General features: G+C 39.9%; 4 protein-coding genes across 7 annotated transcripts; 2 read left to right on the top strand and 2 right to left on the bottom strand.

Moving 5' to 3' along the window:
• Window positions 1-84: 84 nt before the first annotated feature.
• On the top strand, window positions 85-7,579 carry LOC104438379. 4 transcript variants are annotated; one of them, XM_010051517.3, is made up of 14 exons: window positions 85-307; window positions 467-515; window positions 625-673; window positions 1,694-1,770; window positions 2,576-2,634; window positions 2,793-2,891; window positions 3,297-3,354; window positions 4,489-4,625; window positions 4,705-4,761; window positions 4,903-5,000; window positions 5,418-5,617; window positions 6,011-6,134; window positions 6,892-6,964; window positions 7,096-7,579. In XM_010051517.3, the coding sequence occupies exons 1-12, from the start codon at window positions 296-298 to the stop codon at window positions 6,079-6,081; spliced, it is 966 nt and encodes a 321-aa protein (XP_010049819.1). In that variant the 5' UTR covers window positions 85-295; the 3' UTR covers window positions 6,082-6,134; window positions 6,892-6,964; window positions 7,096-7,579. The 4 variants fall into 4 exon arrangements, with proteins under 4 accessions (XP_010049819.1, XP_010049818.1, XP_010049822.1 ...); XM_010051516.3 differs by having other exon boundaries at window positions 6,892-7,573; XM_010051520.3 differs by having other exon boundaries at window positions 1,700-1,770; window positions 6,892-7,573.
• A 348-nt stretch (window positions 7,580-7,927) lies between these two features.
• Window positions 7,928-16,412, bottom strand: LOC104438378. Its single transcript, XM_010051515.3, has 13 exons — window positions 15,886-16,412; window positions 15,521-15,576; window positions 13,959-14,068; window positions 13,073-13,188; window positions 12,835-12,971; window positions 11,889-12,077; window positions 10,958-11,261; window positions 10,797-10,867; window positions 10,610-10,649; window positions 10,345-10,387; window positions 9,526-9,614; window positions 8,640-8,697; window positions 7,928-8,560 (listed from the first exon to the last, which is right to left on the bottom strand). Exons 1-13 carry the CDS (start codon window positions 16,178-16,180, stop codon window positions 8,209-8,211), a joined length of 1,860 nt encoding a protein of 619 aa, XP_010049817.2. The 5' UTR covers window positions 16,181-16,412; the 3' UTR covers window positions 7,928-8,208.
• Window positions 16,413-17,436: 1,024 nt separating this feature from the next.
• LOC104438377 (cytoplasmic 60S subunit biogenesis factor REI1 homolog 1) lies at window positions 17,437-20,453 on the top strand. The gene is made up of 5 exons (XM_010051513.3): window positions 17,437-17,608; window positions 18,618-19,205; window positions 19,335-19,504; window positions 19,688-19,906; window positions 20,050-20,453. The coding sequence occupies exons 1-5, from the start codon at window positions 17,504-17,506 to the stop codon at window positions 20,210-20,212; spliced, it is 1,245 nt and encodes a 414-aa protein (XP_010049815.2). The 5' UTR covers window positions 17,437-17,503; the 3' UTR covers window positions 20,213-20,453.
• A 584-nt stretch (window positions 20,454-21,037) lies between these two features.
• Window positions 21,038-27,091, bottom strand: LOC104438375 (HBS1-like protein). The gene is given in 14 exon segments (XM_010051508.3): window positions 21,038-21,610; window positions 21,728-21,862; window positions 21,954-22,193; window positions 22,478-22,646; window positions 23,254-23,741; window positions 23,861-23,971; window positions 24,076-24,263; window positions 24,266-24,298; window positions 24,381-24,542; window positions 25,246-25,323; window positions 25,531-25,743; window positions 26,045-26,209; window positions 26,654-26,757; window positions 26,842-27,091. Coding segments are annotated over 13 exon segments (2,214 nt in total). The 5' UTR covers window positions 26,754-26,757; window positions 26,842-27,091; the 3' UTR covers window positions 21,038-21,478.
• Between the last annotated feature and the right edge of the window lie 864 nt (window positions 27,092-27,955).

The following is a 27,955-nucleotide window of genomic DNA, read 5'->3' on the forward strand; positions in this document are numbered from 1 at the left end:
GAGTTCCGGTCCGGTCCGGTCCACTCCTGGACCACACGACACGAGATGAAATCGTTCCGAACCAGTGCCACTTCAAAACTGCAAACTCCTCCTCCTCGCTGATTTCCGATTGTTCCACGGAGGCGAAGCGGCGGTACTCTCTCTCTCTCTCTCTCTCTCTCTCTCTCTCCATCCTCTGAGATTCACGATCAATCTGAAAACTTTGGGAGCACTCGAAGATCATCATCATCATCATCATCATCATCATCAGCTGGGGTTCAATCCGTTCGTTCCCTGACTAAGTCCTGCCGCGGCTATGGCGGAAACGGTAACTGTCCATTCTCTCTCCTCTTCTCCTCCCTTCCCTTCCTTCCCTTCCTTCTTCTTCTTCAACATAATGACCGCCCCAAAACTCCTTTCTTCTTTCTCCTCTAACTGTCCTCGCTCGTCTTGCCCAAACCCCCGCGGAATTCGCCAATCCCCTCAGAGCTTCCTGCCGGACGAAGATTTCAGGTTGGAGGCCACTCGATCCAGATGTAACCATCTCTCTCTCCCCCCCTCTTTTTTCCCTAAATCTTGCTTCTGTTGTTGCTGCTGCATGCGTCGGTGAATTTCATCGGCGTCGATTTTTGTTGTTTCCGGCAGTTTCGAACGTCCTCAAGAAGCACGCGGAATTGTCCGAGCGTCTCTCCAGGTACCCTCTCCCACGTCGGCATTTGTTTGTCGATCGTCGCTCCTCATCGTACGGATTCAGTGGCTTCTCTAGCGTTGCAGTCGCGAAGTATATGTGTATGCGCAGGCAGCAGAAGTTTCCTAGTCTTTGATCACGAGTGGTAGGAATCTATTTGGGATTTCTCCTCGTACTGTGGCCTCAATATCCATTTATTGTGTTCATAATGGAGCTATTTGGTAATCCCTCTGGCAAGAAAAAATTCCAATATTGCTCTAGTAGTGAACTTCAGGCATGGTTACGTGGCTCTGTACTATGATTTCGTTCGCTCATTCTGACGTCATCTGTCTGCGGTGGATGTGATTTCTCATGACATTGTATGAAATTAAATGAGCAAAATTGAGTTGTTTCGAGAAAACAAGATTGTCCTAATCAGGAATCCGAAGGTTTTGTAACATAAGATCAGCTGGTCATCAATTATTGGTTAGTCCTTGAATATGCCCTATCGGTGTTGCCCTTCAATTCCTTTTCCTTTTCTGGCCATGAATGCGTCGGGCCTTATACTAGGTTTATATCTTTCAAATTTCAGTATTTTAATTGAGAGTTCTTGATCCTGAGTGTTGACATAATTAATAACTTGATTCGGATTTGATTCTCATTTAAGCTGATCAATTTACACTGTGGTCACAGCTCAAGTAAGTATTGTACTCGATAAACTAAAATAAAAACGATTGGGAATATAGTCGATACAGTTATTGGAGGGAATACTCTCTTTATATTTCTGCCGGTGTACAATTACATTTTATAGTTCTTACAGGCTACTTGCTTTCTGGCCAAATGATATTTAGTTGTCTATGGTTATGCCCAAGAGTTATGATGGTGTTCTTTTCACATAACCTCGAGTGGTGCTCCTGGTTGTAGTGCTATTAAATGCTTTTTAATTCAGTGTCTAGTTTCACCTTGGTGTATACGGATCTAGTATCAGATGATTGGGACAGCTTTGACTCTAATAGACTTAGGTACTGAGGCCAGACTGATCTGAAGTTGCAGGGACTCTGACAAATCTGTTTTTGAGCGTCTACAGAAAGAATTTGACACTGCACGTGCTTCCCAAAGTCAAGGTATCTCTTGACATTGATAGCGTATTTATCTATCATTTATTAACCTTTTATCTCCTTCAAACAGCATTTGGCTTTTGGATCCTAATTCTTGTGTCACTTCTGGTAGTAAATTATTCCATCTCAATTGCCTTCTGAATTCTTTAATGTGTAACAGTAAAATGTTCAGTCTTAGGTGGAAAAAAAAAATGAGTGCTGGGTAGGCCCGTCTTTATATGGCTATTGCAGTGGACTTGGGCTATAAGTGCTGGCCTGATCATCGGCCACATTGTTTTTTTGACAGATGCTTCTAGGGCTAAGCTGAGGCTTGTCCCTTGCCTGCCCTGTCTTGGCGATTAATAAGGTCCAGCCAAGGCCAACTAATAGTATTCCAGAAAAATCGATTTCAAGTTGCCGAAGAAGCTTCTTTTAGGATTATGCCTCTGAGTTAGGATTAGGTTTTTTTATTTGACTTACAACTGCAGAGATCTACTCTTCAAGTATTATTTATTTAAGGTCTTTCACGTTAGCCAAAGTCTTTTCTTGTTGTTGTGTCCATTAATTGAACTTCTTGTTGACCATGTCAACTATATTTCATGCAGTGAACAGCTGCATCTCTTTTGAGGTTGTTAGATTGTGCTATCCATTAGTTATGTCACCTGTACAAACTATGTGACAGATTTACTAGGCTAGTCAGCTATGATGTAGATGACCTGCCACGGTATATATTGTTTAGATTCTCATTATAAGTGCACCATCTCCTGCGTTTCTATTAGCAATCTGCTTAATCTGCTGCTTTAATAAAGTAAACACATGAAATATTTTTCAGAGATTCACTTGGATGGTGAAGAATGGAATGATGGCCTCTTAGCAACCATAAGAGAGCGGGTACTTTTCTGCTGATTCCAATTTTCTGCTAAGTTCTCTCCTCCTTACTAATGTTTGGTTTTCATGAATAAGATTCTCTTTGTATTCTAGCAGTTCTTGCTATTACTTGTTATTACTCGATTGAAATTTAATTGAGAACCTCTCACCTTTCGCATAAGGTTCACATGGAGGCAGACAGGAAGTCTATGGCAGGGGACACAACTATCTCTTCAGGCACTTATATTCAGGAAAAAATTACTTATAAAGTTGGAAACAAGGCAAGGTTTTGATATTTATACACTGTTTTGTTTGGATCCTTGAACTTATATTGATGATCATATAACTGTAGTTTTGAGATACTCTAGTCTGTGGCTTGTTACAAAGTACACTGCAGAACCACATGCTGAAGTATCCCACAGAAAACATGGATGCACAATGCAGTAGGTTTCATTGTTAGATTTGAATTTGTGGTGCTTGCTAGATTCATTGAACATGGGAAGCTAAATATAAATTCTTCACAAAATATCTACTTCGGCTTTAGTATCATCTCATGCCAGGATCAGGGATAATTGTGAAAACTGATTGGCAGCCCCCTCTATTTGCAACTGAAATCTGGGGCTTTATGTTGATTGACACTTTACATGCAAATGAAGTCTTGATCTGGTGTTAATTTTTATGAGCAGGTGATTTGTTGTTTGGAAGGCGCAAGAATTGGCATACAGTATGAAACTTTTTTTGCTGGTAATTTGTTGTTAATTAGCTGGAGTACGAACTGTCTATCTGGTTTATGTACCATATTTTTCATAGACGAACTGTCTATCTGGTAATTTGTTGTTAATTAGCTGGAGTACGAACTGTCTATCTGGTTTATGTACCATATCTTTCATAGAGGGTTTTGCTTGTTCCCATAAAATTTGATTCTTCTATAAGCAAAAATGGCTAGTGTACTTGATCAGACATGTGGGACATGCATCACTTACAGCAACATGTGTGTTGGTGGATAAACTATGAGATACCAATTTAGTGATTTAAAAGTACCAAGTACACTAGGGATTGGAGTGAGGCTGAGGTAGAGAGAGAGAGAGAGAGAGACGAAGGGAGGGACCAAACAAAACACAGTTAGAAACATGATCTTGAGTCATGAGACGTTTCTTCCTATGATCCTACTTTTTCTTCTTTTAGCTACTGCACATCTGTTACACACACATGGTTGCCAAGTTGATCTTTCTGTGCAGTTGAAGCTGCAGTTTCAGATTGATCAAAATGCAACAGTTAGTTACACGCAAAGATTATCTACATTATGATGATTTAAAAGTGAATTTTTGCATTGTCTGGACCTATTGTCTTTTCCTTATTTGAGAATTTGAACAACGGTTTTATCTGATGAAATTGATGTCTGATGACATGGGTGTGCACCCCCAATGGAATTACGTCGTCAACTAATGTTTTTCATTATAATTGGGTTGGCTGATGAAATTTTTTTTTGTCAAAGGCCTTATCTACTATCATGTAAATTATCTATACTTTAACATTTTTTAACAACAAATTTTGTGTGAGTTTAGGGTTTTCCCTATCTCTATTGACATGATTTTTTTTTTTTTTTTTTTTTTTTTTTTTTTTATGAAGATAAGAGAACTTATTGGCATGATTGTTGTACAAAACATTACATTTCTTTAGAAAAGGTATCTTGAGCTTATCTAGGGCTATTACATGCTGGCCCAGTGGAAGTTGTAAAGACCACAGTTTACCCTATATTTTCTTGACCCATGTACTTCACAAATAGTTTTGGGTAAAATTCATGTATCAGCCATGTCCTTTTTTTTTTAAAATAAATCTACCAAGGGTAATAGCTCATCTGTTTTCGAACCTTTGCAGGAGAGCCATGTGAACTATACCACATCGTTCTTGAGAGTAAATCATTTTTGCAAAAGATGACTGTCCTGGAACATACAGTTCCGTTCTTTATACCAATACGTGATGCAGAAAATGAGCTCCTTTCTTCAAACGCAATGGTGAGGTCTCCTGCCTGAATCCTTTGGGAATTGGGCTTTCTGTGTTAGGTCTTTTCTCATCAAAATGATTTATATGCAGAAATTTATAGACCGTGTTGGAGAACTTCTGCAGGCTTATGTGGACAGACGTGAACAGGTATGTCATTATGTGTATTTACTTGATGTTTACTGCATTTCTGGTCTTTTCTGAAGTTTTGGTTGCTTCGAGTCATTAATGTGTAACTGCAAACCTCAAATTGGATTCTCTTTTTCTTATCTACATTGCTTGTCTATGCAGGTCCGCCTTATTAAAGAATTGTATGGGAACCAAATTGGAGAGCTGTATCACAGTCTTCCATTCAACATGGTCGAATTTGTACTTGATGACTATGAGTGGTTGGTGAATTTTTTTTGATCTATTCATGTGTATAGGGATTTTTAATGGATAGCCTTTGATTCTGACGACATATTGATAATTTGATCACATGCTCTGCTGTATTTTTTCTATGTTGATTGGTTTTAATGGTTAAGCTGGTCCTGCAGCTTGTCTTCTTTTGTCAAATAAATCTGTTTCATTTGTACGTATAGTGCTATCAGAAGGATTTTGTCCCAGTTGAAGTAATCTTGCTGTTCTTCCTTATTGGAGCATTTTAGTATTATGCCACACTTCCTTCTATCAACTTGAATTTCAAGATGAATCAGAGTGGTGGTCTCACTAATTCTACATAATCTCAGTGTAGGAGGTCCTTTGTTTGAATATCCAACTCTTAGGAGGTCCCCGAATAGATGACATTGTGATGGTATCTTTTGCAGCAAGGTAACTGTTACTCTGAGGTATGAAGACCTCATTTGCGTACTTCCAACTCGTATAAGAGTCCTGGCATGGCCAAGGAAGAACTCTACCAGTCCAGTCTCCATGAACCGAAGGGGAAATGGAGTTGTAGGAAGTCACCCTAGTCCAGCTCGTCTTTCTTATGCTGAGGAGGCCTTGCGAAGTATGAGCTTGCCAGAAGGTATTTTTCCTGCCTATATAATTTGTGAAGCTCTTGCCCACTTTTCAGGTAAGATGTCAAAGTTTCACTTAGAAAAGAAAGGATGTCAAATTCTCTCAAAGGCTTTTAGCAGGTTGAATTTTTTATCTGGTGCACTGAACTGCCAATATTCCTGGTTTACCACGAGCTATAAGATTTGAAGGCTAAGACTTTTACTGGATATGCAATTTTTTAAATAGAAGTTAGTTGTTATGAGATAAATCTTAGATTGAGTCCGTACTAGACTATCTGACATGAACAACTTTGAGAATGAAGGAATAAGTTTTATTATGTGGATCTATCATATGGCATTGGAGTGATGGAGCGCTTGACACTAATTTTGTTTTCTGTTTGTTTTCTCTCTTCCATGTTCAGCATTTGCAGAAATTGTTTTAAATTTGCCACAAGCTCTCCAGCAATTATATCAGCAAAGAAGCACCTCCTAGTAATTTGGACTTGACAAAGCTTCAAAATGTACAATGTAACAGCAATATCTGAGGTACTCACGTCCAACTTCTGCTTGTTTGTCTTTTTTCTCCCCTTATTCTGCACTATACTTCAGAACTATCAGAAAAGGAAAATTTTCTTGTCACTAAGCTTCATTTAAAATGTGCTGCTCATCATTTTGCTGAAAATATCACTTTTCATTAACTTCCAACTTTGCTAAATTCATCTTGGGAGTTACGGGAATTAGTTGCAATCGTGTTTTTGGATCAGTATTAATGTTCTTATTGGTTATTTTTGCATCCTGATCATAGTGAAAAACAAAAAAAATGATTGGAACATCCTCGTGATATTCACCTGTTTTATTTCCAACTGATCAATATATCCAGCAGTCCAAATTCTCAGTGAGGCCAAGTTCTACTGTTTTATATTTTCAATGTGTAAAAGACATTGTTGTTCTTGTTTCACCGACACTGCTGGGCCACCCAATTGGTCCTTTTCTTCCTTTCAGTTTTACTTTGTCAGGTCCATTAATTATTGATAGTAGTTTTAACATTCTTTAAATTTTTTAGGCCCGTCTTTTTTGGTCTTCAAAGTATGCATAGATTTTTTTTCTTGGCTGCCTTGTTTGTCTGTTTGAATGCACGCTTGTGAGCTCATTTGCCTTCTGTCCCTTGTGGAATCCATATTGGATTTATGTTATTCTTGTTATTTCACTATGCAACTGTTCTTTACTGCCAAATCAAGACAGTGGAATGAGGTGATGACAAGTGAAACCAAGGTCTTACAGGGAGCAACTGATTGCATTGTAGGTTGTATGACCTGACAGGAGCTTGAAAGATGAGGAGAATTCAAGGGAGTTGAACTTTTATAACTTCATGCAGTGTAATTAGCAAAACGCCCAAATTGCCCAACTATATCGTTTATGTGAATAATTTGTACTGCTGATACTTTTTCCTAGTAGTATATGGATTTGATAAGTCTGGACTCAATATCGCTTTTCATTTTTTTCTCAGAGGACGCTGAATTGAGATCTATTAAGAATGGGAGACGATGAAAGAGTAAGCTGTGGATTTATTGTCACTTGAAGTTATCATTTGATCCTTGTTCTCGACTGTCATTATGAAGCTCAAAGGAGGGACTACATTTTGGCGGCAGTTGTTCTTGGGAGTGCTCTGATTTGTTTCCTAAAAATATCATGGATTTTGTATCAACAGTCTTAGTAGTTTAAATAGCCCCCAAAGCTCGCTTCAACATACATTTTCTGCCTAGATTGGAGTTTCCCCTCTGGCCATCCTCTTTGGTTTAAAGTAGGGGCATTCAATGCTGTCAATGTCCTCCGAAAAAGAGGCCTGACCCTTTCGCTCATTTTTACTTGTGTGATAAGGGCTATTCTTTTTTCTTTTTTTTTGGGGTCAGAATGAGGTTTCGCGGTCAGAATGGGGGATACTTGAATTGGTCTATTATTGAAATTGTAAATCTCTTTGGATGTTACTCTCTCGGGAGGACTTTCTCCACCCTTGGCATCCTCAATTTTCAATGTGGACACGATTAAATACCGACATCACAGGCAAGATAACCTAAAGTAGAAAAAAAAATGGACTGATTGATTTATGGAAAAATGATTTATATGCAAATGCTTTTCGGGCATAAAATAGGAAGTCCCATTATATTATTAACGGCAAATCATTTGCCAGTCTTCTTTTCATTCCTAAACAATTGTCATCCCCAGAGGAATAGGAGCACTTCCTTTTCGTATCCACCACCTATTCCTTTTGGCGTTAGAAATGTCGATTTGTCGGTAGACAACGCACTTAAGGACATGCTGTCAATTTCTTAGACTAGACAAAACATTAACATTTTTGCGACGCCTTTTTTATAAATTTTATGAAGTGGAAACATTTCTTCCCTACTGAACCTCCACCCAATGGCAGTGAAAAAGAAACAAAAAAACAATTTGAAGAGCCCCAACAGGGACAAAGTACGGACTAAAAAGATAAAAAGAAAACCACAAAGATCTGGTCACAGAGCATGCAACTTAAAAAAGGCTGCCCGGTATTATCCTATCCTACCATTCACTGCCCTTTAACTAAGTTACAACAATAAAAATCTAAATACAAGATCGCGACTTAATTTTGTTTTCCCCGTCCTCTGCCCCTCCTGCTGTATCTGGGTTGCTTTCTTCCTTCTTGTTTCTCACTCACAATGCGTCTCTTACCTGTGCCACTGTATTTTTCATGTGGTTGAGTAAGGTCCTGAGATAATTCTTCATATTGCATGTCAGCATTGTTTTGGGAGCCGGTGGCAACACCATCAATCTCGCTACTCTCATTTACAATTGGGACCTCAATAGAAGTTTCGCTGAGGAGCTCACACGTCTCCTCCGCATGGGGAATGGTAGGAATGCTCGGTTCAACAGGTTTAATCTCCTCGTCGTATGACCTATGATTTTCATGTTCAGGTTCCATCCCAGCTGACAAGCTATCAAGGGAGGCATAAAATTTCAGTCATAACGGCCCGATAATGCATTGCCAAAAAAAAAGGTCAGGTAGGGGCTCACCTTGCTCCAGGAGCAGGGAAACCATTAGCGTCAACTGAACCTTCAGTTTGAGCCCCCTCTGTAAACATTGAAGAGACATTAACAGGTTAACATTTCGTTGGTCTTCATGAGGAGCAAGGAGCCAAAATTTCTGGACATTTTTATTCTTCATAAGCATAGACTTCACAAACAGGGATCACATTCAAATAAACAAACAGAAGACTGAAAAAGGAGGCAACACTCAAAATAAACCAACAAAATTCCCAAAATGACCATGGAACATTCTGCAGCAGATGCAACTCAATGACTTTGCACAAGTCGAGCTAAAAAGTCATCTATCTTTAAAGCAAAAAAATCAAAGTCGAGCTAATCATGCAAAAATTCTTGAACAGAGCTCAGGCTTTTACTCAGATTAGTCCTCTACTTTCTAACTGAGCAGTAATGAGACCAGACTGTCTGTTGGAACTCCTTTTACTCCCACAATAGAACAGCATGAAACTAATTCTGAAGAAAGGACACCCTTACTCAAGCTCTTTCAAAATGCTTGCAATCAATATCATAACATTGATTCCCAATAACTCCAAATTGTAAATCATTTTGCATCTTTTAAAGTACAAGTTTTATACCCATTCACTATTGAAACAAACAACAGGACATGAGATGAAGCGTAGTCATAATGTGCAAACACGCTGAATGTCAGTAGCAAGTTTGATGAATTTAGTGGAAGAAAAATGCTGGATGATAATCCTGTAAAGATGCAGAATTGATTCTGCTGCACATAGACAACCTCAAGTTAACATCTCAATAATTCCTCACGAGCAATCACAAAAAGTTCAAAGAACTAAGTAGCTCACCCAACCAAACATATGCATAATAATTCGTGAAGACCACATGCATGGACAATTACCAGGTATACTTGTCTTCAGTGAACCATCTTGCTGGCTAAATCCATTGAGGTCTTTGGGACCATCACAAACACCAGTAGAACCAGCACCACTGTGAACAAAATAACACACAGATAAGAATAATAAAGAGGATAAGAATGAGGACTGGCTGGAAGATGGGATCCTCCTCAAACGCATATAATTAGGAGATGACAATCTAACTTCTCATCAGTTAAAAATACCTGACAGAATTACACCACGCTGCATGGAGCTATGTACTACATGCCCACAAACATACAACAAATACTTGCAAGTTGCACAATAGCTCAACAAATGTATGAAGACTGCTTATACTAAAGCTTATCAGACCAAAGCAGGAGCAATATACCTATCACTCTTTTTCTTTTTTCAGAAGGAATTTGATAAGGAGGTAGTCCAGGTGTCATTCGACAATTCTCAAATGGCCCCTTGTCAATATGTCAAATTATATAGGTAATAGAAAGCATGCGCCACTGGAAGATTTTCACATGAACAGGAGAGTATCATGCAGAAAGCTCCCAGATAGAAGCATGTATGAGCAAGAGGAATCGCAGAACGATAACTTCCTCAAGCTCTCGCAAAATAAGGTTTGAACACAAAACAAAATGCTCATGTGAGTAATAACTATTCATTAAACAGAATAGTAACTGCACCTTTTTCTGCTTAATAATATGTCCACACTTGACACATTAAACTATTCAAAATAGAAGTATCAAGAATAAAGAGGCAATCAGAGGAGGAGGATTATTTAGAGAGGCTAAAAGTAAAATGTCAAGACCACCACCAAACAGAGAAGAGATTACCTATGTAGAACAGTCACGGTATCTCTTGAGCCGTCCTGCAGACCTAATTCACAAACTCTTTGCAGTTACCACTTGATGGTTATAAACACATGACTACTAAATTTAAAATGGTACAGAAAAGAAAAGGCCACATAATAGCTGCACATGCAAACAAACCACAGTTCTTGTAAAGATTGTTGAAAAGATATATGCAATCAGGCACACTGCAATAGCATGAATCTTGCATAATGATAAAAAAAAACAAGTAGATGGGATTTAAGACAACCTCCTTTTCCTTCAGTCATGACCAGATCTCCTTCCAAATCCTACAAAGCATTAAGCAAGCAAAACATCAAACATGCAGTAAGCCACATTGCACCATTAGAAAGATCCATATATTAAGCAACTTATGTTACATACAGTTTAGATAAAAAGCAAAACTCTTTATTCCTCACACAAAACCCACAAAGTACCTTAATCTGTTCAGAAATTATAGCAGGTGGAGAAGGCAACACTCTCTCTTGCAGATCATCTTGCGCGCTTGCTGAGATTGAAGCAAAAACTGATACCATAAAATGGTCTCTATTTTTGATAAAATATAATTGAAATGCTTGATGTTCACAAGCGCTTATACCTGATGGCTGAGAAGCAGCTTGTGGGTCAGGCAGGTCCGAAGATGCATCAACCAGTAATGCAGAGCCAGGCCTTCTCTCTCCCAGGACATCTGCTAGGTTGCTGCCCAAATATGAGCTACGATTGCTTTCATGTCCAGATGCAGACCAATCGATTTTTGCCATGGATGAATCCCTCAGATTGGATCCAGGATCAGCTCTTTTGGAAGATGAAGCCCTTAGCAATTCTTCTGTTGCCTTTGATCGCACCTTCCTTATTTCCTCGGAAATGTTCCATGAACCACTGATAGGTGAATCCCTTTTCAGCTACATTCAAGTTGGGAAAAAGAAGTGTCAGTAACTAGAATGCAGTCAAGAAAAGAATATCCATATCACACCACAGTGCAGAAGAAAAACAAGAGCCTTTTCACATATTTACAAGTCCTTTTCATACATATACGTGACAAGCTAAATCCAAGTTCCTCCTCTATAAGAAACTGAAAACTGAGTATAAAACAACAAAAGGGAGAGAGTGTCAAATCTTTCCTTTATTTCAGTTATCAATGCTTTGCTGCATGGTAACTGCTGTAATGACTGAAACTTTGATAAAGTGGTGGTATACACCATTTTAAAGTTAACTTATAATTCTTGCTTCTTCATCCACTACAAGTCCTAAATTTAGTTGATGCGAGTTTTAAAGTTAAAAAAGAGTAAACCGTTTAGACAAGTCCTATCTCCACTGTTTAAAAAGATTAAACAGTTCGAAAGAGCTCTATCAATATATTGCCACCCAATATTCACCGGTTCATTCATTAAGCAACTCTCACACGCATTCCTCATAGAAAGGCCTAATACACTAATTTAAAAACGTTACTGGTGAACATACAGCAGTGTCCTGCCAACCTCTGACAAAAAGAAAGCTGAAAATATTGCCCCAGGACACATATCCCTAACCTGAAGCTTCGATGGAGATAGGGGGTTTCCACCAATTGAAAACAGTGTATCTTCCTTGGAAAACTGCATCCTCACCGGCGAGGCACATCTTTGCCCAGCAGTATTAAAGCATGGAGAGGCCCATGGAGGACGTTCACTCATATACGACTTGGCTACATCCACTGGTGAGCCAGTTTCACCTTCAGTAACCTGGACCAAAAGAGAAATTTCAGATGCAACACCACATTCAAGTCACATGACGAGCAGCTGAGAACTTGGAAAAAGGTGGTTAAGAATGGTGCATCAGAATGATATTGTAAATAACAAGTTATATAAACTGGCACATTATAATGACATTGCTGATGACAAGATTGACATACAGTGGCACATAAGAATGATATTGTTGATAACAAGAATGTCATGATTCAAGGACACCGGAGTGAACTCATGTATATGCTTATTTCCTTGTTAAAATGTAAGAAAGATCTCATTACGAATTCTACTCCTTTGAATGGCAATTCCTATGAAACTCTACTTGACGTTCAGTCTTTATATCCTCAAGCTGTGTGTTAATAAGGAAGAAGTCCACTCTATGAGGCATAAAAGCAAGGGCACAGCATGATAGGCGTCAATCAGCACTTCCCTAGGGCTTAGGGGAAAAGACGCAGTTAGAGAGGTGAATTGTCTAGCAAAGAGAATCATGTGAACTTCAATTTAACAGTAGAAACTACAAACTCATTCATAAGAAAGAGATAAAGAGAAGAATATGCTTTGACCAAAAACGAAACTATATGGTTCAAGCACATCAACACATTTGGAGACATTAAAACAATCAAGCAGATTATATCTTGCTACGTGAAACCACAAAAATCGTCTGATGTTTGCACAATGTTTAACAAACAGAAGACCTCAGTACAGGAAGATATTATATCTGAAAGAAAAGGAATTGGATGAAAGGATCACTAACATGTGGTGACCAGCTAGGGTTTACACTGGGGGTTGCATTATCCAGATCCAACTCTGAATTTGATCCTAATTTCCTCTCCTGCAACCATTTCTTTGCTTCCACGACAGCTGTACTGCATAGATGAGACATGTCTACATCTGAAACCAAAAAACCAAAAAAAAAAAATCAAACTGCATGATTTCACCAGGTTATCTATCATCCTCCTATTGGGTCTCCAAACATCCTAAAAGGGCAGTACCTCCACAGTTTGCTCTGTCGTGAACTTCACTCATCCGCCCACCCTCTCCATCTAAGCTGAGGGGAGATCTCACTACTCTAGTTTTAATGATGCCAATTAATTTGTCATATTCTTCCCTGTAAAAGAATCATCAAACTCAGTATTAAGGATAAACCCCACATAGCATGAAGAACAATTTATTTTCAAAATAAATCAAAACAAAACTTGAAAGATCAAAAGCGGTTCAAAACTAAAAGCCTAGGAACATCTAATAAAACTAATCACTAGTCTGCCCCAGGAATAAGGGGTGAATCGCAAATGTGTTTGTACATCCTCATTGAGAAGATCGATTTCTTTTCTTTATTTGATAAATGAAGAGATTCCACTACAAACGGTAGCAAGATGGCACTGCCCTTTGTCTGAGGCCTGTAAAGAACTGACTAAATTCTTTCCTCAACATGCGCTGTGTTATTCTCCCTCCCTCCCTCCCTCCCTCCCTCCCTTTCCCCTCCCTCCCCCTCAACCTAATAAGCACACTATGAGGCTAAAACATGGTGAGAGCAGGATCAGAGACTGGACAGTGAGGTGCATAAGCAATACCTACATTATATCATTTCATTGTACACAAATATCGTTTAAAAAAAAAAAATCATTTAGTGAGCTAATTAAATAGTGCTCCAAGAGGAACATGAACTTAATGGAATTCACACGCATAGTACATGGTATTGGTTCCCCATTAGTCCTAGCATTTGGTGCTGAGAAACATCAATTTAACTGAAAAAGGAATAGTTTCTGAAAGTATTGTTCATGAAGAAACATGGAGAGAAGAGTAAAAGCTCTGCGAGGTGGATGCAACACACTAAATACTAGACTTCAAAAATGGACATAAAACAAATCCTTCAATTACCAAGAGAAAGTCTCCTGCAAAATTAACTTCTCGATTAAGTGCTTTGCTCCAACCTTTCCCACATTTATTGGGGCCTCTGTCCTTGGTTCTATTTCTGATGACAGATTCTCCTAAAGAAAGCAACAATCAGTATTAATTCCATTATGGTTCAACCTTTGCCATAAAACAAATAAATAGAAGGATGACATGCTATCAGAAGAACTATTGAACGTATAATGTAAAAGGACCAGTCATGCAATCGGTATTGTACACTGTAACTTGGAAATGGACCTTATGCTAAAGAACACAAAGCCATGAACAATCTTTTAGAATCCTACTGGCATAAGAACCAGTCATGCTTCCAGGGTGCCGTTTAAACAATTAAACATGCCAACTTATTTATAAAAAAAAAAAAAAAAACAGACAATATAAAAGATATAATTGTGCCTCCCTTGCCACCAACTAGTGCACTTTTATGGAAGTAAAGCTCACATGCAAGTAATAAACAAATTGTTCAACATGCAAATGCTTATGTTTGTGTTAAACAACCGTTCTCCAAAAATACTTTTATTGTTATGAAGCGTGCCCATGATGCATGTCGAGCATATAACTTAACAATCCTTGCACATAAACTAGAACTTAGAAATGAAAGAGAGGATGTGGACAAGAACACAATATTAGGAAAACTATAGAATAAAAGTATCAGGGAGCATTTAGATTCAAGCTCTAAAATGAGTTCCCCAATACAACTATTTTTCCCAAAAACTTTTCAGATGTTAAGCCACGATACTTAAGAGCTTGTAAGAAAAGTGAAGCTCGACCTATCGATCTTGACCATGAGATGCTTTCCTATGTGACACAAGTCTCATGCCAGTCCTTTCAACTTAGAATCTAATATCAGAACGGCCCAGATTTCATCGAACTGGATTGATCGGTTGAACAAGGTAAACCCAATTTCAATAGGCTTAGCCAAGTTGAGCTCGAGGTTGTGAAGGAAATGGTATAGGATTGATAAAAGCATGCTTATAAACGCTCTCTTGATTGGGAAAAAAAGTTAATATGTTGCATCAATGCGAGCAGCAACAAGAAAATTTCACTGTGTTGACCCCTTCGTCTCAAACTATTGATCTCCATTTCAGCAAACCAGGACCAGGACAGTTGGCCAAAACACAATATGACTCAGCATGTACGAAATAACTTTCTTATGCCTAGAAATGGCACATCAAGTAAAGCTGTAATTACCCTTCCCTTAGAATCACAGGAAATCAGCCATCGAGATTATATCATAAACTGTAGGATGACATATTGTCCATATGGCGTAGGTACATGCTTTTTACCCCATTCTTCAGTTACTTATAGACTAGATAGGCAAATTGAAAAAATAAAAAATAAAAATGCAGCATCAACCTAAACCGAGGTCCAAATGTTCACAAGTTCAGAAAACCGAGCTTAGTCATCAACAGGGAAATTAAGGACATATGGTTGTGCAGAAATCCAATAATTATTCCTAATGAGATTTTTATTCAACTTTAAGTCTCCAAACCGTCAAACACGCTAGGGCAAAGAAAAGAGATTGTAGCGACCTTATGCAATTCGACGGCCCCGCCGAGGTCATTGTCGTTAGAATCAATATCGTCATCTGCACCGAGAAAAGAAATGACCAGCTCAATCAAACTCATCAGAGGATGCGGTGCAGTAGCAAGGTACCGAAGAAGAACCAGGTAAACAAGCAGTGCATCCCCGTTAAAAAAAAAAAAAAAAAAAAAAATTATAAAAATCATGTAAATGTAGAAGACAATATATATATCCGACGCATTCATCAAATCACACTAGCATACGAGTACGCTCCACTAATGTCCCCGTCTTTTGCGAGGAATTCGATGCTCGTAAATCGCAGAGAGAAGCAATGCAATAATCCCTTCCCATTCGCAGGAAAAAAGAGGCGTACCGGAAGCGGAGGCATCGCCGGAGGAGTCGGAGCCGGAGCCGGAGCCGGAGCCGGAGTCGGAGGAGGACTCGGACTCGGGGCCGAAGACGGAGGAGAGGACCTTGCCGGCGCCGGAGGCAATGAGGGCGGGTGGGGGAGAGGATGAGCTTGGAGAGCCAATTAGGGTTTGGGACGGGGAGGCGGGGGCGGAGGCGGAGGGGCGGTCGTAGGGGGTGGCGGAGGGGCGGAGGGAGCGGCGGGGGCGGAGGATCTTACCGCCGGATCCGCCGGGAAGAGATCTGGAGACGGAGGCCATGCGGGAGAGAGAACGTGGCGGAGAGAGCGCGCTTCCCAAGTAGAGGCGTCGTTGCCTTTTTCTCTTTCGTTGGTTGGAGAGGAGTTGGGAGTGTGTTTTTGGGGTAAGAAGGAGCGTGTGGGAGAGAGGGAAACAGGGAAATTGGTTCGGGGGCACGGCCTCGCCTGCTGCTGCCACGTTCTCCCCCCTTTTTAACTGAATTTCGATTCTCTCTGGATTTCTTTGGAGCCCTCCCCCGCCTTCTGTTGTGACTGCGGAATCGGTTGCAAAACACGAAACTCTTATCTACTCAACAACCACCGAAGACGACGACGACGACGACGACGTATGTCACCTCCTGGAAGAATATAATAAAAAAGGCTTCATCATTAGCACGTCGTAATCGACATTCTTCCACCATGTCCCATTCGCCTTGTGGCACAACCCTCAAATTCATGGCCTGTCCTGTAGATTGCACCCTAGCCCCCTCTCCTCTCCTCCCTTCTTTATGCACATCGACACCGATGCATATGTCGGAATAGAAGTTATCGATTTTACATTTGATAGATTTCGAATATAAAGTTTAGAACTTATCATGTTAGGATTGGTTCTCATTTTTTAAAGTTTTGGAACCTATGCTTCGATTCGAAATACTATAAGGGAATCGTTTTCCTTTTTCTTTTTACTTCATCTATTGAAAAAAAAAATACAAATAGCAATTATAGCTAAATAGTATAAGTACCAAAATGACTTAAGGTTAAACATCAATGCCAAGTTAAAGCTCGATTAATAATAAATCATTTTCTTTGAACTTAAAAAAAAAAATGTTGCAATTAGTTCTCAAATTAGTGGGTGAGTGAATAGTTTTAACATGTATAAATCTATAACTTATTTGCATAATACAAGTTCCAAAATTTACAATCAGGCAGCAAACCTGTTTTCTCTAAAATTGGGAACCAAACCTGTTTCTATGGATGATCCCGTCCGATCCAAGATGGAATCGGACTGGTTGCATGCACGTAGATACAAAGCTCGGGGTACAAATGTAGTTTTACATCAGTATATATGGTCGGGACATGACCTTATCAACGTTTGGGGACGCACTCGAAATGGGCTAAATGTCGGCCCAGGAAGAAAAGTACGAGAAATTGGGCCGGACCACGTCATGCGGTGCGTAGTCCGCCGATCACCACCGCCGCCGTCACCTCCGACTCCAAATCCGCCGTCGTTTCGCCTCTCCCTTCCATACCCGCAAACCTTAAATACAAGGAGGAGCGGCGGAGAGAGACTTCTCTGCTTTAGGGTTGGAAATCTCTGGTTTTTGGTTTGATCGTGGGAGGGAAAATGCCGGGGCTGACCTGCAACGCCTGCAACAAGGAATTCGAAGACGATGCCGAGCAGAAGCTCCATTACAAGTCCGAGTGGCATCGCTACAACCTCAAACGCAAGGTCTTTCTCCCTCTCTATCCATCTTCAATCGCGCCATCCTCACGTTGTTGGTGTCGAGCATGGGCGATGTCTTCTTGGTTTTCGATGAAAGTCTTCGTCGTCTGTCTTGACGGCTTCTTTGCTCGACAGACAGGCTCCCCTTACCTGATGATTCCCTTTTGGGTGTCTTCGGGTTTGAGTTCTTCTCGACCAGATATGTTAATTTTTGTTGTTTGGAGCGGATTTTTTTGGTTGGGGGGGAGGGCATCCGTTGGTTTTTTTTTAGGAGTTTCGTTTGATTAAAATTTATGCTTTTTTATTAAAATTCGTGCTCGAGCAGTACCCTTTTATCGGATTTCGATGTTAATAGCCGCAAGGGAGTTGGGTTGGTGATCCCTTCCTGTTCGTTAGCTGAAATTTTGTTTTTTTTGTGTGAAGAACGATGACATCTAGCCTGACATTTGCTACTCTAGGCTTAAGGAGTGTGTTATTGCTTGAATTATTTGAATTTCTGAATTCTTCGCATTCCATTTGTTTGGAAGAGATCGTAGTTCGTTTTAGTACATCTTTCTTTTAACTACCGACCTCAGAAGCTTCGGTGTGAGGTTACTGGGACATGGCAATGATCTTTACTTTAGAGCCATGACCTATTTAAAATGCTATAGGAGGTTTCTACATTGCCATTTCCTGATGGGCTGTACTTTGCTCTGTGTCCATTGGTGGGATTTCTTTTTGCTTATTCTTACCAAAGTTCTAGTAAAATTATTGAACATGTATATAGGGTATTCACGCAGTTATCCAAACAGAGAAAGCTGTTGCTTCATTGGAAGCTTCGTGTCGATGCTTCCTTAATGTATGTGATGTCCGATTTATCACAGATCTCTTGATGTTTGTGATTCTGTACCATCTTTGCTATATTACCAGTTCGATCAAAAAGTCATGTAACAGTAGGTTGAGATTCGCATCAAACTATTCCTGCCAGCTTGAATAGCTTTGAATTGAACACGACCTGTTGTGTTGAATTTGTCAGGTTGCTGGGGTTCCAGGAGTGACAGAGGCTTTATTTTTGGTTAGGCAAGCTGCACTGGCACAAGAAAAAAATATGTCCAGTCAGACTCCAATGCTCTATAGCTGTGGCATTTGTGGCAGAGGATATAGAAGTGATAAAGCACATGCTCAACATCTCCAGTCCAGAAGCCATATCCTGAGGGCTTCGCAAGGGGTGAACCTTGAAGATGGGGAGAAGACAATTATTAGACCGCTAGCACCACGTGTTCAGAGCAGGCCTGCTCCACAAAAGGAGTCGAGAATGGCAGAAAGCGAAGATAGTGAAGATGAGTGGGAAGAAGTGGATTCAGAGGATGACTTGGTTGGGGAAGCTGCAAACTCTTTGAGTGAAATGAATGTAGATGAGCTGTCCACCGACCATCATATGGAAGATGGTTCTGATGACGATGATTTCGGTGAAGTGGATCCATCATGCTGCTTTATCTGCGATCGCGAGCATGATAGCATAGAATTGTGTATGGTTCACATGCACAAGCAACACGGTTTCTTCATCCCTGATGTTGAGTATTTGAAGGATCCAGAAGGACTTCTTACATACCTTGGCCTTAAGGTACGATCTGCAAAAACTGTGAAAAGCATGCTGCTGCAAGTAGTTCTGTTTCTTGATTTTTTTATTTTTTATTTTTTTAAAAAATTGGGCTCATTTTTTTATCTTATTTCGTTCTTCACCCTTATACAGGTGAAAAGGGATTTAATGTGTCTGTACTGTAATGAGAGGTGTCATCCCTTCAGCAGCTTAGAGGCTGTTAGGAAACACATGACAGCAAAAAGTCATTGCAAAGTTCACTTTGGAGATGGCGATGATGATGAGGAAGCAGAGTTAGAAGAGTTCTACGATTATAGTAGCAGGTTATATTTCCACCATCAATCTATACTTCTAAGTCATATGTTGACAGTCGATCACCTTTTTGGATAGGTGCCTTGACTTGTTATAGTGAAAGGAAGGGCAGTCTGTAAATGATTATATTGTGATGGCTCTCATATCTCATCATTAACTTGTCTATTTCTGTTCTATTTCCTCTCTATTTGCAGCTATGTGGATGAGGATGGGAAACAACTGGTTGCCTCAGGTGATATGGGAAATTCTGTAGAACTTGGAAGTGGTGGCTCTGAGCTCGTCATTACCAGAAGATCGGATGGTGGAGTTTCAATGAAAACACTTGGCTCACGGGAATATTTGAGATACTACCGCCAGAAACCTCGTCCATCAACTGGAAATAATGCAGCAATTACTGCTGCACTGGCCTCAAGGTTTATCCCAATCCATCCTCGCATCCTGTCTCTACCACATGCACACACTCTCCATACTTGTTTTTGAAATTCTTGATGTTGGCGGAGAATCAAGAAAATTTTTAAATATAGACTCATGATGGTATGCTATCCCTGATGTTCAGGTACAGGAGTATGGGATTAACTACCACTGTACGGTCAAGAGAACAAATGGTCAGGCTGAAGGTGATAAGAGAGATGAATCGATCGGGAGTGGAGGCGATGCGCACCAAAATTGGGATGAAGAGTAATGTCATTAGAAATCTGCCGAAAAATGTTACACATTAGAAAAAGGGATTTTGTATTTTATCTGTCATGTTTTTATGGCCTAATATGCACGTGCATGTAAGTTTCCGTTAGAGATTCAGGCTTTCTGGCTTTCGTTGCTAAAGGATGTTTATTTCTTGATGACTACATTGAGCAGTATCCAATTTTGAGGTCTGTCTCAAATCTGTTGCTCTTATAGAGCTTCTTCTCATATACTGATGAGCGAGTACACTGTTGGATAAATATAATGCTGCGACCGATATGATCTTTCTCTCTAACTTGTGATGCTAAAGAGCAATGCATGTCCTGATCAGTTGTGTTGCATAAGGATGGAAGTGATATCTGGCAGTAGGATCAGCGAGTGGCAGGCGGTTAAGTTTTGGATTGGCTGGGGTCTGATGACTGCGGGAAATGGAGAAAGTTAGCTATGATTTTCTTGTCTGACTGGATAAAACACACTTCATTCTTCTATGATATGTATAAACTGGACATCACGTCCGAGAGTAATAGAAGGGAATTGAACATAGATTATGAATATGTCTAATTACTGCCAAAAGCAAGCAAGAACGGACGCAACAGTGAACAGCTGATACAAGGTAAGGGATGAAGCCAAATTGCACCTCTCATACTGCCAAACTCAGTTTAACTGGGTTGGAGATTTGGTACTAAGACTGACGTATCTTTGCATGTGGGGATAATTTAATAAAGAGACAAAGCCAAAAGTCAAACGGGTTAAATGAATCCTAACCGAGAAAGGGAACCCCTTCTAAATTTGGGTCCTGTTCTTCCACCGTTTTTCCTTTATTGTCATGGAGACGGACTCGAGTCATTTCTATTGCGACATTATCAGTTGTGACTTCTCATTTGCATTAATTACAACAATTTATCCATGAAAGTTTTCCCATATGGTTTGCCTTGACAAAGACTCGAAAATTGCTGGAAAGACAACTTGAAATAAATAATTTCTTCCCTCCGTAACATAGTTAAAGAATGAAAAAATACTCCATGTTACAATAGAGGATTAGGCTCTGAACTATAACCCACCCAGCTCTTCTTTGCCTTGGTATGCAATGGCCAATCGTCTTTTAGCCTGAGAAGATACTGTAAGCGCCTCTATCGCGTCCCATCAAGTCTTCTCTGTATTATCTATATCTTACAACTTGTCCCTCTATCATCCATTAAAAATTGATGTTTTACTCGACACCATGGCCGTTGCTCAATAGTAAACATGCCATGCCATGACATGATCATTTTCCGAAGAATAAAAAATATTTAGTTCCGGAAATGCTATGGCTCTTTCTCAATTACTTGAGTGACAATTCCTAAAGCAATAGTTCTCCCCAGTGCTCTTAAGGAGACCCTTCCGAGAGCTTTACAGCTCGAAAACTCTTCTGCACAAACTGGTCCTTGCAAAACCACCTGAATTTAAAGATAATTAGAGAAAGATATATTTATAAGACCTTGGAGCATAATGGTGAGCTATCAATGGTTAAAAAATTTCTAGTATATATGAAAATCATAGTAATCCAATTGCACCTCAATAACTGCCTTCTGCTTTGCAAGGAGACACCGTGGGGCTTTCTTCATCACCTTGCCAGTCTTAGGATCGAGCAATGACACCATTTTTTCAACTCTCGCAGCTTCCTTTGCATGGTGAATATGAAATTCCAACTTCCCATGTCAACCAAGAAAATGGTGAGAGTTTCAGCACCAAGATTCACAAAGGGATCAAAGCTAGAACTTGCAACAACCATAAACTTACCTGAGAACCGATCAGAATGGGGGAAGCACCATCCAAGACGAGCACTTTCAGCTCCAGATGCGTTGCAATGGAAATGGGGAAATCGGGGTGACAAAGGACCCCGCCAGATATCACTTTGCTTGTATCAATTCCCTGAAGAACCACAGCAACATTATCCCCAGCTCTCGCGATTGCACATGGGCGAGAGTCACGTTCCAAAGACTTGACTGTCCCCACATCCCCTGATGGCATGACAAGAACCTGGCATTTAACACGAAGTTAGGTTATGGCTTGCAATTCCAAAGATGTAAAAGTACTCCGTCTGGTCTATTACATCTAAAAACCTATTATCCAACTTGATGACAACCTCTAACAACAGATGTAGCAGCAAAATGATGTTAGTAGTCATGATCCATATCGAAAACTTCTGCATTGACAACTTAAGATCTAAACCTCAAGGTGATCTTAAGATTTTCACCCATACAAAGATGCTTTATAGCTTCAACTGTACTTCAATATCATTTGTTTAAATCTTTATAGTGTACCTTCACTCCACTTCGAAGAGCTCCAGCTTCCAATTTACCACAAGCAGAGACCTGACCCATCGAAGGTGATTTAATAACATCACATATGGGCATGACTAGAGGTTTCAAAACATCCCTAGTTAGAGGTTGGAGGGAGTCAATAGCATCCAACAAGTATGGTCCCTTATACCTGCATACGAACAAACCAGAAATTTCCACTGTTAGTATCTCAGCTATGATATAACTTCAAGTAGGACATCAGCCAGTGAACATGCCCTTCCATGTTGGATGCTGGGTTCCCCAAGGCTTTGAGTGAACCAATGTCATAAGATAAACAGAAGGGGAAAGGGCCAGATTGAGCAAACAAACTCGTAGAAATCTTGCAGTCAAGGACTGTGCAATGGTTATTGCTATAGCAGTGGTGGATATATTTCACCAACATATTCGAAATGCAGCAAAAGGGAAAAAAAGGAAAGTCGGCCCCGAATCATCTAGTCCAAGCTCAGAGATAAGGAAAAACTTGCTGGGAGAAGTAGTGTCTAAACAGCCAACCCAAGGTTAATGGAGATTATCAATTTGACCCGGTCAAACCAGGTCCATACAGCAAAACAGGACAGGACCAAGACTTGTGCTTGGTTGAACGGGACCATTTTTGGCACACGGACCTTCATTCACCCCATATTAACTCTCTGAACCAGATATCTGTTTTCTTTCGGAGTCAGGTTCACCATAAGTAATTGTCTCCCCAACCCATCCTACAACTGCAAGAAGTCAAGAACCAGAGAAAGCATACTAACCAGGATAGTAAACGAACGTCTGAAGGAGCAGTGACCAGATTTTGATTTTCCATGGCACTCAGAGGGATCCAACATACCGATGAGTCCCTAAAACCGCTAGACCGGAGGAATGTTCCAAGTTGCTGTTTGATCAAATCGAATCTATCCTTTGAGTACTCCACGACGTCCATTTTATTAACAGCAACAATAAGTTGATCTACTCCAAAGCTTCTGATAAGCTGTGCATGCTCTTTAGTTTGGCCCTTACTACCATCCATGCCAACTTCAAAAGAACCAATGGACGCATCAATGACGAGCAATGCGGCATCAGCTTGTGTGGCTCCTGATATCATGTTCGGAACAAAATCCTTGTGCCCTGGGGAGTCCAGCACAACAACACGATATTTTTTGGTATCAAAATAAGCAACTGCCACTGTCATGGTTATTCCCCTTTCCCTTTCCTCTGGGCTCTCATCCAATGCCCAAGCATAAGCAAAGGACCCCTTGCCCTAACAGGGAAATAGAAGCAAAAGAAATGGATTTGAGACTGACCGGTAGTCACACATATATAATTGGAAGCATTCCAAATTTATGAAAGTGACTTCCAAATTTATGAAAGTGAAGGTACCTCTAGTTTGGCCTCTTTTTCATGCTTGTGCATCTCCTTTTGAGATATTCGTCCCAACAGGTGCAGAAGTCTACCTGAAAGTGTTGATTTCCCAGAATCAACATGCCCCACCTACAGAGGGATTTTAATAGAATTAAGGCATTAAAGATTTTATGGACTTAGGGTAAGCTTAATGAAGCCTGAATCATGAGAATCAAATAAGAGTGCTAACTCACAATGGCAAGATTCAGCTGACTCAATAAGCCATCTTCTGCTTCAGGAAGCATCCATTTTTCAGGTTTATACTGCCCCTGAGAAGCACCTTTTCCAGTGCCACCTCTATCATTAATAGAGACACTGTCTAAACTACGCACAAGACTTTGCGGCTTGATCCCATCCGTTGGTAAAGTGTACTCAACCCCACCTCATGATAGCTTGACGAGGTGCCTGCCATTTCATCTTTAGATTGTGGTTTACATAAGTAGATGAGCTGCTAATGTCAAAAAACCAAGTATGTTTTGCATTAATGTGGATGAACTACCTGGACTTTTAGCACTTGATCTTAGATTACGCTCTTCATCTTTTACTCGATTGTTCTCGTTACCAGTGACATTTCTGCCCTTTGACATCATAAAAGATGAGCTATTTGATGATCTTGTGGTCATCGGCGCAGAAGTGTTATCCTTCCTTACGGTTGCACTTGCTAAAACCAAATCAGAGTTTCCATGAATTAATATAAATCATACAAGAAACCAAGTATTACAAAATAAGCACATAAGTGAACAAATGAAGATTACACCCACTCATTCACTTCATATTTATGTGTCTCATCAGAAACTTTACGGGGTCTATGTCTAAAATGATTCATTCCATTCCACCAGGCAACTAAAGATGGGGTGGCGAGGGTATATGTGATTCTGCTCACAACTTTTTGGCCATCAGATAATAACATTTTCCTTTCAACTGCTCTACCTATTAAATACTGAATTACCGAGTCACCATCACTGCATTTGGTACAGCCATGTTCTAGAAGACCATCAAATTGGTAAACAATGCAGTCGAACTTCCCATGACAACCTTACCAAAAAAAAAAAAAAAACTTCCCATGACAATCATTATACAATTCAATTTTCTCTATAAATGCAGGACAAGTGGAAATTCTTAAGTAGAAACAATGCAAATATAAAAATTTCAAAGAACACTTTCACCAGGAAGAATCACATTCATTGAACAAAGAAAAGGCACTCTTTCTAGATTAAAAAGAACAAGTCATTACATTAAAAATACAACAGATGCTAATGCTCTGGAGCAAATTCAGTTCTTTCCCATCTCAAAAAGAAGATTGACAATAAACTTTTACTCAGAGTAGAAGGAAGAAGTATTTAGGCCTGCAATTTAATGAATACCTTTCGGACCCCTTTTGGAGGAGTGCAATCCATTAGTGACTACATCATCTGGGGATGGGACGTCAAACTTAAAAGGCACTGTAAATATATAAGCGAAAGATTAGAGTAAACAGTGTGGTGCTCTACCATCCAAATGTTCAAAAAGAAAAGAAAACTAGACAAGACTCCAGAAAATAGATTCGTTACAGATAAATTGAGGGGTTTCAATTCTAAACTTTCAGCAGCATTACAAGACAATCCACAAACAAGAAAGGTGCTAAGTCTCTAAAGCAAACACATGCAGACCTATATTGACACTTTTATGGGCACGAGTGTTAAATGCCTCATGTAGCTTATCGAAGTTCCCATGCACATCAGCAAACTCATGTAAGATGGTGCGCTGTCCTGTCAAGGGATCATCATTTTGCTGTTGGATTAATGCAGCCCTTTTAGGTGTCTGATTGGGCAATGATTCAAAAAGAGACCTGGCCATTTTGGATGCTCCAGAATCTTTACACACTGCATGAAAGAGATCTATGCTATAAAGGCACAATTAACCGAAAACAAAACACCACAAAAGATAGCAGTTGGTGCAAATCTAAAAAAGGCCCCTGAATTGGCACCACAACTTTCAACTCAATCGCAACAAGATCTAAAAGCCCAAAGTACACAACATGAAATGCATCAAAAGACACAGGAAAAGAGTCAAAGGGTATAAGAGAAGGTACACCGTTCATAACAAATAATTTAAAAGCCAAAGGTCGATCTATACAATAGCTAACTTCTCAGAATGGCATGCTGCTCCAAAAAGATTACAAACCTGTTTTCAGGTCATTGCCATTGCTGATGACACTTGAAGGCAAAGGATTTCGAAGAACCCCACAAATATCACATGCGGTCATGCTCTGGTCATTATCATAGGTACAAATGGAGCAACGCCAAACAGCAGACCTGGTGGTCTCTTGATCTGGCTTAGGTGAATTGCCTGTTACAACAGAAAAAGCTTCAGGAAGCCATGCCAGAAAAGAATTTCATGACCACAGTCATGTGACTGGGAGCTTGGTAGATACAATCCAACATGTCCAGACAGAGTTAGTTTTTCAAATGAAACACAAAACTACAAACTGCGTGACCTAATTTCACACTTGCGATAGCATTTTAAACCAGGCCTTCATCTAACCAACAATTTTAGCTTTCAGATTAGATGGCAGCAGTCTCACCATTTCTACGACCCGTATCTCTCATTTAGGCAATGGAAAAGCGGCATACACCGATAAATGGGATTATGGAACTAAAGAAAATGAGCCTAAAATAGCCAATTCCGTTTTAAACAATTTCAGCACAAGGCCTAATCAAGAACCCCCTAAGCCAAAAAAACGACCAAGAAAATTCTTGCCAGGGGACTCCGTATCGAAGAGAGAATGCTCACCATTATCTTCTGCATCATAATCAACATCGTCGTCGTAGTCGTAGTCATCATCGTAGTCTTCATCATCATAATCAAGGCCGTGACTAAATTTGCGCGGCATCGTCCTGCCGAAAAAGGGACGAAACTGCTTTGAGCTATCAAGAAACAAAGCCCGGACCAGAACGAGCGGAGCAGAAGGTAAGAAATACCCAGGAAGTCCGTTCCAAGACTTTCTAACGGGAAACGATCAAAATCGCATCTTGGGGGGGCATTCCATGGAGTCCTGCTGCCAAACGCAAGAGAGGAGCAAAGCGAAATCTTTCAGTCAGTCGATCGACTGTTCAACTTCATCCATGCTGCTTGGTCTGGAGCTGGGCAATAGCAACGGAGAGAGATTCCGCGATTCTTGATAGAGGCATTGATTCTCAAAGCGAAGGACAGCGAAAGCAAGCGCAAAAGAGGAAAGAGGAAAGAGGAAAGGGAACTTGGGAAGAGGAATACTGACTTGCTGAGGCGAATGCAGACCGACGCAGTCTCTACGACACTGTAGAAGCTCCTCTCCTCCTTCCTTCCTCTCTCTCTCTCTCTCTCTCTCTCTAGAAGGTGATTGCTTACAGAGAAGGATTTCCTTAGATCTCCCCCTTCATAGATTTTACCTAGCGTTAGCTACTTGGCATGATTTCATGCTGAATTGCTGATTTTAATTATTGCCAGGGTAGGAAAAAAGTGCATAAAAATATGCTGTTTTCTTTTTCTTCTTCTTCTTTTGGCACGCCCTTGTATTTATTTGATATATAAAAAGAAGAAGAAGATGTATTCGTGGAAATAAAAATTAATGCCGAATTTACTTACTTTTCTCGTGATCAATATTTTAAAGAGGTAAAATGATATATGATTTCGCAGCTTAATTTACAATAGCGGTCTAGCAACTTGTTTGGAAAAAAAGAGGATTATCAAAATTACTTTAAAAGGTGGAGTCAATTACTTAGAAAAGTTTGGTTCATGAATTGGATGTCATGTAATTCACTAGGCACTTCTCGAGTGTGCAGTGACTTCTACATGCGTGATTGAATAGATTAGATTTGAAATATACAAATAGTCAAGATCTTGTCAAATATGCGGTTGTTTGAATAGTCCGACACTTGTTTGATAAGATGAATAAGATTATGGCGAGGCTCTAAGCTTTTCACTTTTTGAAGGGAATGCCACACCTGAGCATTGGTAGGATGAGATCTAAATTTAAAAATGCTTTCCCCTTTGTTTTTTTTTTTTTTAAAAAAATAGCTTATTTTTTAAATTTAATTTAAGTACAATTTGTATGAA

The sequence above is a fragment of the Eucalyptus grandis genome, chromosome 3, assembly GCF_016545825.1.
Source record: "Eucalyptus grandis isolate ANBG69807.140 chromosome 3, ASM1654582v1, whole genome shotgun sequence".
Lineage (NCBI taxonomy): Eukaryota > Viridiplantae > Streptophyta > Magnoliopsida > Myrtales > Myrtaceae > Eucalyptus > Eucalyptus grandis.